This window comes from Bos indicus, chromosome 1 (genome assembly GCF_029378745.1).
Source record: "Bos indicus isolate NIAB-ARS_2022 breed Sahiwal x Tharparkar chromosome 1, NIAB-ARS_B.indTharparkar_mat_pri_1.0, whole genome shotgun sequence".
In the NCBI taxonomy this organism is placed as follows: Eukaryota; Metazoa; Chordata; class Mammalia; order Artiodactyla; family Bovidae; genus Bos; species Bos indicus.
Genome location: NC_091760.1, coordinates 112,926,385 through 112,940,115, shown reverse-complemented (window position 1 = coordinate 112,940,115; position 13,731 = coordinate 112,926,385). Strand labels below are relative to the sequence as shown.

Genomic DNA, 13,731 nt, shown 5'->3' with positions numbered 1-13,731 from the left:
TCGTGTCTGACTCTTTGTGACCCATGGACTGCAGCCTACCAGGCTCCTCCATCCATGGGATTTTCCGGGCAACAGTAGTGGAGTGGGGTGCCATTGACTTCTCCCAAAAATGGGATATTGAACATAATTTTGATGCTTGCTACATCTGTACTTTTTTTTTTTTCCCAGTTAAAGTAAGCAAAATGTCATTCTTCTTAAAGAGCTTGATAGAAGCAAGGTCCGATGCTGTAAAGAGCAATATTGCATAGGAACCTGGAATGTTAGGTCCATGAATCAAGGCAAACTGGAGGTGGTCAAACAAGAGATGGCAAGAGTGAATGTTGACATTCTAGGAATCAGCAAACTGAAATGGACTGGAATGGGTGAATTTAACTCAGATGACCCTTATATCTACTACTTCGGGCAGGAATCCCTCAGAAGAAATGGAGTGGCCATCATGGTCAACAAAAGAGTCCGAAATGCAGTATTTGGATGCAATCTCAAAAACGACAGAATGATCTCTGTTCATTTCCAAGGCAAACCATTCAATATCACAGTAATCCAAGTCTATGCCCCAACCAGTAACGCTGAAGAAGCTGAAGTTGAATGGTTCTATGAAGACCTACAAGACCTTTTAGAACTAACACCCAAAAAAGATGTCCTTTTCATTATAGGGGACTGGAATGCAAAAGTAGGAAGTCAAGAAACACCTGGAGTAACGGGCAAATTTGGCCTTGGAATACGGAATGAAGCAGGGCAAAGACTAATAGAGTTTTGCCAAGAAAATGCACTCATAACAAACACCCTCTTCCAACAACACAAGAGAAGACTCTATACATGGACATCACCAAATGGTCAGTACTGAAATCAGATTGATTATATTCTTTGCAGCCAAAGATGGAGAAGCTCTATACAGTCAGCAAAAAGAAGACCAGGAGCTGACTGTGGCTCAGACCATGAACTCCTTATTGCCAAATTCAGACTTAAATTGAAGAAAGTAGGGAAAACCACTAGACCATTCAGGTATGACCTAAATCAAATCCCTTATGATTATACAGTGGAAGTGAGAAATAGATTTAAGGGCCTAGATCTGATAGATAGAGTGCCTGATGAACTATGGAATGAAGTTTGTGACATTGTACAGGAGACAGGGATCAAGATCATTCCCATGGAAAAGAAATGCAAAAAAGCAAAATGGCTGTCTGGGGAGGCCTTACAAATAGCTGTGAAAAGACGAGAAGCGAAAAGCAAAGGAGAAAAGGAAAGATATAAACATTTGAATGCAGAGTTCCAAAGAATAACAAGAAGAGATAAGAAAGCCACCTTCAGTGATCAATGCAAAGAAATAGAGGAAAACAACAGAATGGGAAAGACTAGGGATCTCTTCAAGAAAATCAGAGATACCAAAGGAACATTTCATGCAAAGATGAGCTCGATAGAGGACAGAAATGGTATGGACCTAACAGAAGCAGAAGATATTAAGAAGAGATGGCAAGAATACACAGAAGAACTGTACAAAAAAGATCTTCATTACCCAGATAATCACGATGGTGTGATCACTGACCTAGAGCCAGACATCCTGGAATGAGAAGTGAAGTGGGCCTTAGAAAGCATCACTACGAACAAAGCTAGTGGAGGTGATGGAATTCCAGTTGAGCTATTCCAAATCCTGAAAGATGATGCTGTGAAAGTGCTGTACTCAATATGCCAGCAAATTTGGAAAACTCAGCAGTGGCCACAGGACTGGAAAAGGTCAGTTTTCATTCCAATCCCAAAGAAAGGCAATGCCAAAGAATGCTCAAACTACCACACAATTGCACTCATCTCACACGCTAGTAAAGTAGTGCTCAAAATTCTCCAAGCCAGGCTTCAGCAATATGTGAACGGTGAACTTCCTGATGTTCAAGCTGGTTTTAGAAAAGGCAGAGGAACCAGAGATCAAATTGCCAACATCCGCTGGATCATAGAAAAAGCAAGAGAGTTCCAGAAAAACATGTATTTCTGCTTTATTGACTATGCCAAAGCCTTTGACTGTTTGGATCACAATAAACTGTGGAAAATTCTGAAAGAGATGGGAATACCAGACCACCTGATCTGCCTCTTGAGAAATTTGTAAGCAGGTCAGGAAGCAACAGTTAAAACTGAACATGGAACAACAGACTGGTTCCAAAAGGAAAAGGAGTATGTCAAGGCTGTATATTGTCACCCTGCTTATTTAACTTATATGCAGAGTACATCATGAGAAATGCTGGACTGGAAGAAACACAAACTGGAATCACGATTGCCAGGAGAAATATCAATCACCTCAGATATGCAGATGACACCACCCTTATGGCAGAAAGTGAAGAGGAACTCAAAAGCCTCTTAATGAAAGTGAAAGTTGAGAGTGAAAAGGTTGGCTTAAAGCTCAACATTCAGAAAACGAAGATCATGGCATCTGGTCCCACCACTTCATGGGAAATAGATGGGGAAACAGTGGAAACTGTGTCAGACTTTATTTTTCTGGGCTCCAAAATCACTACAGATGGTGACTGCAGCCATGAAATTAAAAGACGCTTACTCCTTGGAAAGAAAGTTATGACCAACCTAGATAGCATATTCAAAAGCAGAGACATTACTTTGCAAGCAAAGGTCCGTCTAGTCGAGGCTATGGTTTTTCCAGTAGTCATGTATGGATGTGAGAGTTGGACTATGAAGAAGGCTGAGCACCGAAGAATTGATGCTTTTGAACTGTGGTGTTGGAGAAGACTCTTGAGAGTCCCTTGGACTGCAAGGAGACCCAACCAGTCCATTCTGAAGGAGATCAGCCCTGGGATTTCTTTGGAAGGAATGATGCTAAAGCTGAAATTCCAGTACTTTGGGCACCTCATGCAAAGAGTTGACTCATTGGAAAAGACTCTGATGCTGGGAGGGATTGGGGGCAGGAGGAGAAGGGGACGACAGAGGATGAGATGGCTGGATGGCATCACTGACTCGATGGACGTGAGTCTGAGTGAACTCCGGGAGTTGGTGATGGACAGGGAGGCCTGGCGTGCTTCGATTCATGGGGTCGCAAAGAGTCGGACACGACTGAGCGACTGATCTGATCTGATCTGATCTGAAGAATACCTAAGATGAGATTAGTACTTAATAAGTATGTTTGGAATGGAGTAAAACATTTACAGAGCTTTTCCTTAGTCTCCTGTAAAAGAAACTACCAAAAGTTACAGATCATAGAAGCTTGTGTATGTCACAGTTATATAAATCCTTATGGTCATTTTTATTAAAACCATGAAAACAATTGAACCTGACTCTTGTCTGCAGTGGACCCTTTCTGTCTTCCTAGAGTCTCTCCTTTGGCTGTGGAATGCCAGCATCCTGCTTGATCACCATATGAGGGTTGCTAAGGAGGCTCAGAAGGTTAGAGAAGGAACAGGGCCCCTCCTGTGGGGATGTCTTCTGGCTCTTTCCCCGCCAGTCTTCTAGGTTCTATTTCTTTTATATTGGCCTGTGTCTTTACACTGCTAGGATTCTCACTTCCACCCATAAATGCTCTAGTTACTCACTTACCGTGCAGCATGTAGGAGGGAATCTCACAAAGCTGCGAGGATGTCTAGGAGCTTTCATGAGGTATCCAGGGTGGAGTGGACGTGCTGGAGCAGAGATAGGTTACCTCTTTCATATGCTCAGCTGGCAGCTGGGTCTGCTGACCTCCTGAACAGGGCAGCTCTGAAGAGGAGTCTTCTCTGTCCTCATAGGGTGTTGTGTGTGTATGTTACTTGCTCAGTCATATCCGACTCTTTGTCACCTCATTGATTATAGCCCACCAGGCTCCTCTTCTGTATGGATTCTCCAGGCAAGAATACTAACACATTCCCTTCTCCATGGAATCTTCCCAACCCAGGGATTGAACCCTGATCTCCTGCATTGCAGGCAGATTCTTTACCAACTGAGCTACCAAGGAAGCCCCCTCTTAGGGTAGAGAGTCTCAAAAAAATCTCTGGCAAGATTTCTACTAGCTTAGAATTTCTTGAGTCACCATAGAGGTTTTCCACCTTTTTTTTTTTTCCATTACAATTAAGGGTAGGGGCAGAAGAAAACATCCAGCAAGGGAGTATATTAGAAACTCAGGGACCTGAAATGTCCTATAAAAGTATAAAACTCCCCAGCCCTAGATTCTAATGTGTGTTTGTTTATCTCTCCCATTGTTATACAGTAAACTCCTTCCCCATATGGTTTTTGTGGGTTTAAGATTTCATTGGTTTCTCTCAAATATCTGTAATATGATCTTCCAGATTGTCTCACCTACCCATCAGTTTAACACTGAGAAGTATTATGGAAACCATTTCTTAATTGTATATTCATTCAGTGTTAGCTTGTTATATAGAGCAAGAACACTAAGATCTTGTTTACACATAGGTAGGCATGCTTATAATTTGTCAACTGAATATTTTCTTCTTTGTACATTTTTTATAGATTGACCAACCTCAACTTGGCCTGCCTTCCAGAGACTACTATGAATGCACTGCAGCATATAAAGAGGTAAAAACAAAAACAAAAAACCAACAAAACTAAACTACAGAATTTAAACTTAACCCTCTGTCTTCTTCACTCAGGCAGATACTGAAAATCATACATAATAGCGAGCTTCCTTTAACTGACTGAGTATTCTCAACAGAACAAATGAAGATCTTTTAAGAAACAAAGAAACTTGAAATTCCTTGTTTGTGTCTTGATTCTTAGTATTTAAGTCATGTGGCCCATTTTTAAAAGCCAATTTTATTTACTTATTTATTTTTACTTTTAATTTTATATTGGAGTATAGCCCATTAACAATGTTGTGATAGTTTCGGATGAACAATGAAGGGGCTCAGCATACGTATGTTGTTCAGTCACTAAGCTCTGTCTTTCCCTTTGTGACCCCATGAACTGCAACACACCAGGCTTCCCTGTCCCTCACTATCTCCCACAATTTGCCTAAACTCATGTCCATTGAGTCGATGATGCCTTCCAACTATCTCATCCTCTCTCGCACTCTTCTCCTGTCCTCAATCTTTTCCAGCATCAGGGTCTTTTCTAATGAGTCAGCTCTTCACATCAGGTAGCCAGAGTATTGGAGCTTCAGCTTCAGCATCAGTCCTTCCAAGGAATATTCAGGGTTGATTTCCCTTAGGATTGACTGATTTGATCTTGCTGTCCAAGGGACTCCTAAGAGTCTTCTCTAGTACCACAGTTCAAAAACATAAATTCTTTGGTGCTTAGCTTTCTTTATGGTCCAACTCTCACATCCATATATGACTACTAGAAAAACCACAACTTTGACTAAGCGAACCTTTGTTGGCAAAATAATGTCTCTGCTTTTTAATACTCTGTCTAGGTTTCTCGTAGCTTTTCTTCCAAAGAGCAAGCGTCTTTTAATTTCATGGCTGCAGTCACAGTGATTTTGGAGCCCAAGAAAATAAAATCTGTTGTTTCCACTTTTTTCCCATCTGTTTGCCATGAAGTGATGGGACCAGATGCTATGATCTTCGGTTTTTGAATGTTAATTTTTAAGCCAGTTTTTTTACTCTCCTCTTTCACCATCATTAAGAGGCTCTTTAGTTCTTTACTTTCTGCCATTAAAGTGGTGTCATCTGCATATCTGAGGTTGTTATCAACAACCATATCATGGTATATCCATTCTCCCTGAAAAGCCAATTTTAAATGTCTTATTTTCTTTATAAATTCGAATGATTTAAAAAATGAACAGATAAATCATAGTCTAGGTCAGTGCCAGTGAAGACTGGGGAATGGTCCAGTAAGTACAGACATTGTGCTCAGCACCATTCTTCTAGAGCCTTCCTATTTGACTTTCAGAGGGCTGCCCACATAGGGGCATTGGGTTAGACAAACCTTTGTGGCCACCTTCTGACGATGTTCATCACACTCCACAACACTGCTTCTTATTGTCTCACAGCCTTGCCTTGCTCAAGCTGGTGTTGGTGTGCACTTGCTTGTTGATATAAGGGAACCACAGAAGATGAACTTAGCAGAGTAATGTATTAAGTATTTGGGGAAGGTTTTGGTTCCATAAATGTTTTCTTTCCTAATTTGAGGCTCAGAAGTAAGTTTAGTTACCTTTTATTCTAATGGGTCAGAGGTGTTGTGGCTGAAATTACTTCTTAATTAAAATGATTAACTCTATATGTTCATACTGAGTGTGCATTTTGCCTCATTATTAAGTTCAAAAGCCATGAAATAAATTCAGTATAAAGTATCTTTATGAGTGGCTACACAGCATTGAAATGAAGAAAAAGATAAATATGAAAGTCCACAATTAATGTCATAGGCAATCAAATGGGTGTGGGATATTTGAGTTCTTGACAATGCAGGTATCATGTGGGTTGCAGTTGTTGGCTTCACAAGCTATCTAGCTGCTTCCTATTGCAGAGTTGAGGGTGATTGAAGAATTTTGGCTCATTACACTACCTTTTCATTGTTATTAACTGGAATGTTTTTCAAATTTAGGATTTTGTCCTAAAAACATACTATATTTATCCAACCTTATAAAGATGTGTGAGGACTTCCCTGGTGACTCAGTGGCAAAAAATTTGCCTGCCAATCCAGGAGATGTTGGTTCAGTCCCTGGTCCAGGATGATCCCCTGGAGAAGGAAATGGCTGCCCACTCCAGTATTCTTGCCTGGGAAATCCGGTGGACAGAGGAGCCTGGCCGGCTCCAGTCCATGGGGACTCAAAAGAGTCAGACGTGACTTAGCAACTAAACAGCAACAAAAAGGATACATATTTTTTGTATTTTAAATTCCTGATATCAAGGTATACCTGGCAGTCAGTGTATACACGTAATGTGATAAAGTTTCCTTTTTGCATTTTTTTCTTTTGGAAAGGATCCTGTTGTTAAGAGGATGGTATATATGTGCATTTTGTATTCAATATTGTCTCATAATTAATAGAATGTCATAATCTAGGTCATAGGTTTGAGTCATAGACATTTTGTTTAACCTGTGGCTAATTTTTTTAAAATTTTATATTAGTTGCCAAGATTTTCTAAAAATTGAAGATTTTACTTGAGAATCCAGATCTCCTGATAAATTAGCAGAATTGGAAACCCTAGGCCTACATCCCCATGTAGTTATGGGACAGAGTTTTTTTATGGTTCTTGCTTCAGGTAGGGCCTTTGTTCTCCAGACTTGGGCAGTCCTCATCGAGATAATTCATTGATTTTTATTGACTTTGTGGTTCCTCTAGACATTTGAGTTTGTAAATTAGTTGGGATCTTACTAAACTGTGGTAAAAAAGAGACTGAAAAAGCAGGAGAGAAGTTCATTTCTGTCTCCAGAGAGGTAGGAAGCTCTCTTCATGGGAATGGCCAGGAGCACTGTTTTCTTTGACCTCTAATATTGACCTCCTCAAGTGTTTTATTTGTAGTCTGTTTGGTCAAAGTTGGTTGACCAGTGCCCTGTTCACATTTCAGTTCATAGGAAAAAGAAAAGAGGTAGTGATAGACAAGCAATTTCTTGTCATGTACGTGATGCAGGAGTTGTATACATTTCATTGCTTAGAATATTGTCATGTGGACACAGCTAAGTATCAGTGAGGCTGAGAAATGTAGTGTTAAACAAGTGGCCATGTGTATGCCTTATTAAAATTTGGTTAATGGGAACAAGGTTCTATTACTGAAAAGAAGAGGAGCTCAGACCACAGATACTTACATTTGGCAGTCTGTACTACCCATTGCATCCACTGGTCGGGAAAATACTTATAGTCAAAATATTTGTAGTCAAACAATGGAGTGGAGATTAAATCTGGAATTAGTAATGTGATTAGAGTTTATAAGTGAGAAATCCAAGGCCTAAAGATTGTCAGTCTTTGTCAGAACGCTCAAACAATAGTAGAACCAGAGATAGAACTTTAGTCCCTATCTTCTGTTCCTTCCGTTACATCATTCCAACTTCCTAAGAGTAGTATTTCTAGTAGTAGAGTTCTTTATGGGAACAAATGATTTAGAAAACTCAGTAGCAGTAGCACTTTCAGCTAGGAAGTTATTATTAGCTCAAATTAGGTGCCTTCCCATGATCTGGATAAGAGAAGCAAACACACAGCATGCTGGGTGCCTTACCCCGCTTCCATAACTATGGCTATATGGTCACTGCACTCTTTCCCCCTAACCTCCGACCTCAGAATATGCCTCAGCTTAGTGCTCCAAGCTCCAAGCAATGTGCTTCCAGTTGCAAGGAGTCTGCATATAATATGGAATTCTTTTTTTTTTTTTAATGAGATGAAATTCTGTCATCCTGAAAATGGGTAATTGCTAGAACATTTCTGTACTCTTCCCATCTTAAAATCCATTTTTTTGGACTGTTAGGGGGAGGGGGAAGAGTATATAACTATGGAGAAAATTCCAATTTTCTACCTATTTCCCTCATGATAATTGCTACTCTTTCCCATTCATTACTACCTGTAATCCCTCACTTAGTTTCATCTGCATCCCCAGCCAGATATCAAATTAAAGTTCATTCTAGTTTTTCCACTACTCTGCAGTCTCTGAAAGAATTCAGTCCCTTCAAGTACTTTTTTTTTTAGGATTTTATCATTCATGGTTTGGAGAAGGCAATGGCAACCCACTCCAGTACTCTTGCCTGGAAAATCCCGTGGATGGAGGAGCCTGGTAGGCTGCAGTCCATGGGGTCGCTAAGAGTCAGAGACGACTGAGCGACTTCCCTTTCACTTTTCACTTTCATGCATTGGAGAAGGAAATGGCAACCCACTTCAGTGTTCTTGCCTGGAGAATCCCAGGGACAGGGGAGCCTGGTGGGCTGCTGTCTATGGGGTCGCACAGAGTCGGACACGACTGAAGCAACTTAGCAGCAGCAGCAGCAGCAGCAGCGGAATCTATGGATGAATGGTTGAGAGGGAAGATGTCAGGGAAGACAGGAAAGGTACTTTATCTTTGACTAGAGAAGACTGGCTTCTTTGTCTGTCACTGTAGCCAGTGATTTTCACACTATGATATGGCATCTGGTTTGCAGATCTGTCTCAGGGGCTGGGGAAGAGGAAGCATCCCTTTCTGATCAAAGGGACCCTAATTGTAGATTTCCTTGATCAAATCATTACCTAAGGCCATTTCCCCCAGGTCTTTTTTGATCCCTGTTTCTAGGGAATCATCTTACAATTCTACAACCAGACTTCTTATGAGCAATGAAAACAGCCCCTGTGATTACAAGGAAGTCCATTCCACCACACTGAGGTATTTGGGGGCTTCTGATATCCTAGGAATGGAATTTTTGTGTTCAAATATTTGTTTGGCATTCAAAATAGTAAAATGTGTCATTATACCACTAAGTGATGAAAATAGGTAATGCATTTTTTAAAAAGAACTATATCTAACCTCCTTCCTTAAAACAAAACCTATTTTTCTCTTGTTAAAAAAAAACAAAAAACACGCTGCTTTTCAAACGTGTGCTTTTATTCAGTAGTTTTGAATGTTATATTTTGAGAAATGCATATTGTATTCCTCTCGTTAATGTTCTGAACCTAAATACCTCAGTTCCTTTTTGTTTTCTGTGCTTTCCTTCCTAAAGAGGGAATAGGCCTTAAAGGCAGTAGCAACTCAAAGAAATATATTCTTGTATTTTTTACATAGTATCATATATTTTCATAGTATATTTACTTATGCACAGACTTTAAGAGCTAAATGATGATCCTTGGCAGCTTTGCAATCTAGAGAAAAGAAATCCCATCTCTGTTATTGTCTATCGATTTCTGAGGAAAGGGCTCTGATCCTGATTGAGCCACCTGCCTTTCTTTTGACCAAGCACTATGTCCAGGGAACCAGGCTCTCTGAACAGCTAGTTGGTACCGTCAACCCATCTCAGTGGCTCAGGAAAGTAGACCCCTTGATTGACTGTCAACCCATCTCAATGGCTCAGGAAACTAGACCCCTTGTCCACCAAGAAGAAAGAGAACAGAGGGTTCTGTTGTGAGCAGTTGTCGAGAAATAGCTACTGGGTAGCTCCCCTTGTCATGATCCTGTCTTCCGATTCCCAACTAGTTTTACTTCTAGATGGTGCAATTTCTAAAAAAAGACCTGGAGAGCAGCTCTCATTGAAAATAGTGAACTAAGCTGGCTCATGTGGATGACATAAGGTGCCCAACTAGACAAACTCTGTCTTTTTCCAGGAGTTTATAGTGTAAAACTGATAACACAGTGTCCCTCCAGCCAAGTATTAGGCGAAAGGCCACATAGACATCTGTATAGACACCGAACAAATACATACATTTATTTAAAAAATTGGGATTTAATTGTGCTCTCAAAATGGGTTCATTAAGGAGCCACTCATGCTGGAAGTCTCTGGCTGGAGAGATAGAACTTTATTTTGGAGGTATTCTGATTATCTGAAGAGATCGCTTAATGACACACTGCTACCTCAGAGGACAGAAGTAATGAGATTTGAGACAACTCCATCCTGTACAAGAGCATACATTTTTCTATGCTAGCAAAACAATGTGAGAGATACCCATTGCCCATAAAAAATAATCATCCCATTCACAGAATTTTCAAATGGAACCAACCAACTACTTAGTGTGGGAAAGTGCTTGCATATTGATTCACTGAAAGGAATAGCAACCTTAATTTTCTTGAACAATCACACCTTCAGAAGAGTTTTTAAACTCTATTCGGGAGAATGGAATTGGTTTCAAATCTTCTCTTTCTCTACCTCCTTAGTGGTTCAAGGCTAATTGTTATCTTGTCCTCCTTCATAAGGAAATCTACAGGTTAGGTAACCAGCATATTGGAGCATAATTGGATTGTAGCTATGTTTATGTTCTGTTTGTCTGAGAAGGTAGAATAAGCCACAGGAGTGGCTTCTGAATGTTCGGACCACTTGGCGTGTGCCAATGACAATGCTCTGTGTAGCCACACCTTCAAGTATACATTCTTAAAGATTCATTTTACTTGTTTATACATTAACAAAACATTCATCTGAATATAGCATTTCAGGGCTAAAATAAAAGTGAGAAAATCTCTCATCTAGTTAATGAAAGCCTGCTGCTATGTCACTTCAGTCGTGTCCGACTCTGTGCGACCCCATAGACGGCAGCCCACCAGGCTCCCCCGTCCCTGGGATTCTCCAGGCAAGAACACTGGAGTGAGTTGCCATTGCCTTCTCCAATGCATGAAAGTGAAAAGTGAAAGTGAAGCCACTCAGTCATGTCCGACCCTCAGCGACCCCATGGACTGCAGCCTACCAGGCTCCTCCATCCATGGGATTTTCCAGGCAAGAGTACTGGAGTGGGGTGCCATTGCCTTCTCCCATGAAAGCCTGAGGAGGTAGCAAAGGGGTTCGAGATTAGAAGCTATATAGTATATTGCTATGAGGCATGGCAGGGTAGGAAGAGGAGATGAGAGTTATGAAGAAATTTAGAGCAGTTAAAAAAAATGATGTTCATTAAAAAAAAAAAGGTAAAAAGAAAACACTTTAGGGATGAAGACAGAGGACTTAGAATATGGCTGAGATGGTTAGAAGCCAAAAAGAGATGATCCAAGGCTTGTGTACTGAATAAGAGAAATCAACCACAATCCAGGGAAATTCTCTAAGCTGTACCTACTCTGGAAATAGCACAAACTGAGATTTTCAGTCCTTTAGATGAACAGGTTTTAGAACTTAGGGTAAACCAAGAGAGGATTTTGTTTGCCTGCTTACCCAAAATGCAACCTCAAAGAAACTGCTCTGAACTTGGACTATGATTAGAAGGCTGATGACACAGTAAGTGAGGGATATTTACTCAGTATACTTACAATTAACTATTTTTATTGAGCTTCTACTATGTGACAGATACTCCTCTGGACAGGAAGGATATCAAGGAAACAAGAGAGAAATGGTCTTTAATTCACATAGAATGCTCATGTTCTAATCAGAGGAGATAGACAATAAAAAATAATTTAAGGAAAGAGGTGAATGGAGGCAGTGTTATAAAAGGTGAATGACTGGCGCTCCAGGTCAGTGGATAATTTAGATGTGATTTGATTTGGTTTTTACAAGGATTGCTCTGACTGCTGCTTGGTTGACTTGATAAAACAGATCCTGCAAGGGAAACTGCTGACCTCGTTTTGTTCTTTCTGGGCATCAGGTGACTAATAGTCAGGAGGTTTCCCCCAAGTATCTGTATTTAACAAAACATAAAGGAGCTTTTGAACTTGGGACTTAGTGGGTATGTCAAGGGAAATTTTTTTAGATCATCTGAACTCAGTTTGTAAAAAGAAGTACATGCACCTTCCCAAACATAAGCAACAAACCTTAGAAGTTACACAATAAATTCTCATGTGAATCTGCAGGTGCTCTCATTAGTAACCTGACAAAAGCCTCTGACCATCCCCATGTTCGTCCACAGTAGATTCTCTTGTGCCTATGTTTCTCCTGTTTCTGAGCCCTGTTAGCTTCTGGGGACTTTCTCACTTCCTGTCTCCAGGATCCGCTGTGTGATTCTGTATGTTCGTATCCATCTTTGGGGAGCAAGTCTCTGTGTTCTGGCAGCTGCATGATCCCTGACATGCTTCGTCAAGTGGAAAAAAATTCATAGTCTTCTGAGAGGAAACATATCTCTCCTGGTGGGGGCCCTGTGTGTTCCCTCACGAAACATCCTGTGTAACACTATTAAATAACACCCCTGGCGTCAGCGGCTAGGAATAAGACAGTTCTGTGACTTTTCAGTTGTTTAATGCTCCACATAATATCTGGGAAAGGGAAGGGCAGAAAATTGCTAAGACTGAGGTGTCCGGGAAATGAAACTTCTGGTCCATGGTTGTTGGCATACCAAGGTGCACAAATATCAGGCAGTATTTCCAGAGTGCTCTCTGTTACTCCCTGGGACTTGCTGTTACTTATTAACAAAGATATTAAGTGTGAAGGACAATAGTTGAATGGCATTGCTCTCTTGCTCTTTGGCAACTCCAACAAATGGCAGCTTTTTTTCTAAGCAGAAGGAATCTAATTTCTGAACAGAGCCAACATAAAAATATTATTGCCTGGTCCTGCAGATTAAAGAGTTAGAGTAACAGTTCCTGGTGTTAGGTATTGGTAAATATCTCACCAATAGTGTATAACTTAAAAGCTCACAAAACTGCGATTGTGGATTTTACCCAACCATTTAAAACCAATTATCATCTTCGAACCTGCTATTACAAGCATTGGGATTTATAATGTTTTATTTTTTAAAGGAAAGACTACATAGATATTTAGGTTTTTTGTTTTCTCTGTTTTGTTTTTTTTTTTTTTGTCATGTAAAGGATTCACTGTATCAAAGCTTTAACTAGGCTACCTTACGACTGTCAAAGAAGATAGCTGCCTCTCACCCTTGTCCTAATATCTAGTTGCTCTATTAGTGACAGAAAATAAAAATTAAATTTTTGATTTAAAAAATATTCTGGCTAATATACTGTTTAAGGTTGAAATATGTGTTGATTACTTTCTCCCCAAATTATAATTGCTCTTATTCGGCATTTTACATATCTAGTAGTATTTCAAGGAAGAAAATTAATATGTTAAAGTAGAATCATATCTTGTAGAAAAGACTTTAAGGATTTATTCACTTTTTCTTTTTTGACTGTGGTGAGTCTTTGCTGCTGTATGAGACTTTCTCTAGTTGTGGCGAGCGGGGGCTACTCTTTGCTGCAGCGTGCAGTGTTCCCAGTGAGGTGGCTTCTCTTGTGGAGCGCAGGCTCTAGGTGCTGCAGGCTTTGGTAGCTGCAGTGCAGGGGCTCAGTAGTTGTGGTT

The 13,731-nt window shown here is 40.3% G+C and overlaps 1 protein-coding gene across 4 annotated transcripts in view; it reads left to right on the top strand.

Moving 5' to 3' along the window:
• MME (membrane metalloendopeptidase) overlaps positions 1-13,731 on the top strand; it is a 116,029-nt gene that overhangs the window by 41,872 nt on the left and 60,426 nt on the right. For all 4 annotated transcript variants that reach the window (XM_019960575.2, XM_019960587.2, XM_019960580.2 and 1 more), the window contains one exon: positions 4,435-4,500. In XM_019960575.2, the coding sequence (XP_019816134.1) occupies positions 4,435-4,500 (66 nt within the window). The remainder of the gene's footprint in view (positions 1-4,434; positions 4,501-13,731) is intronic.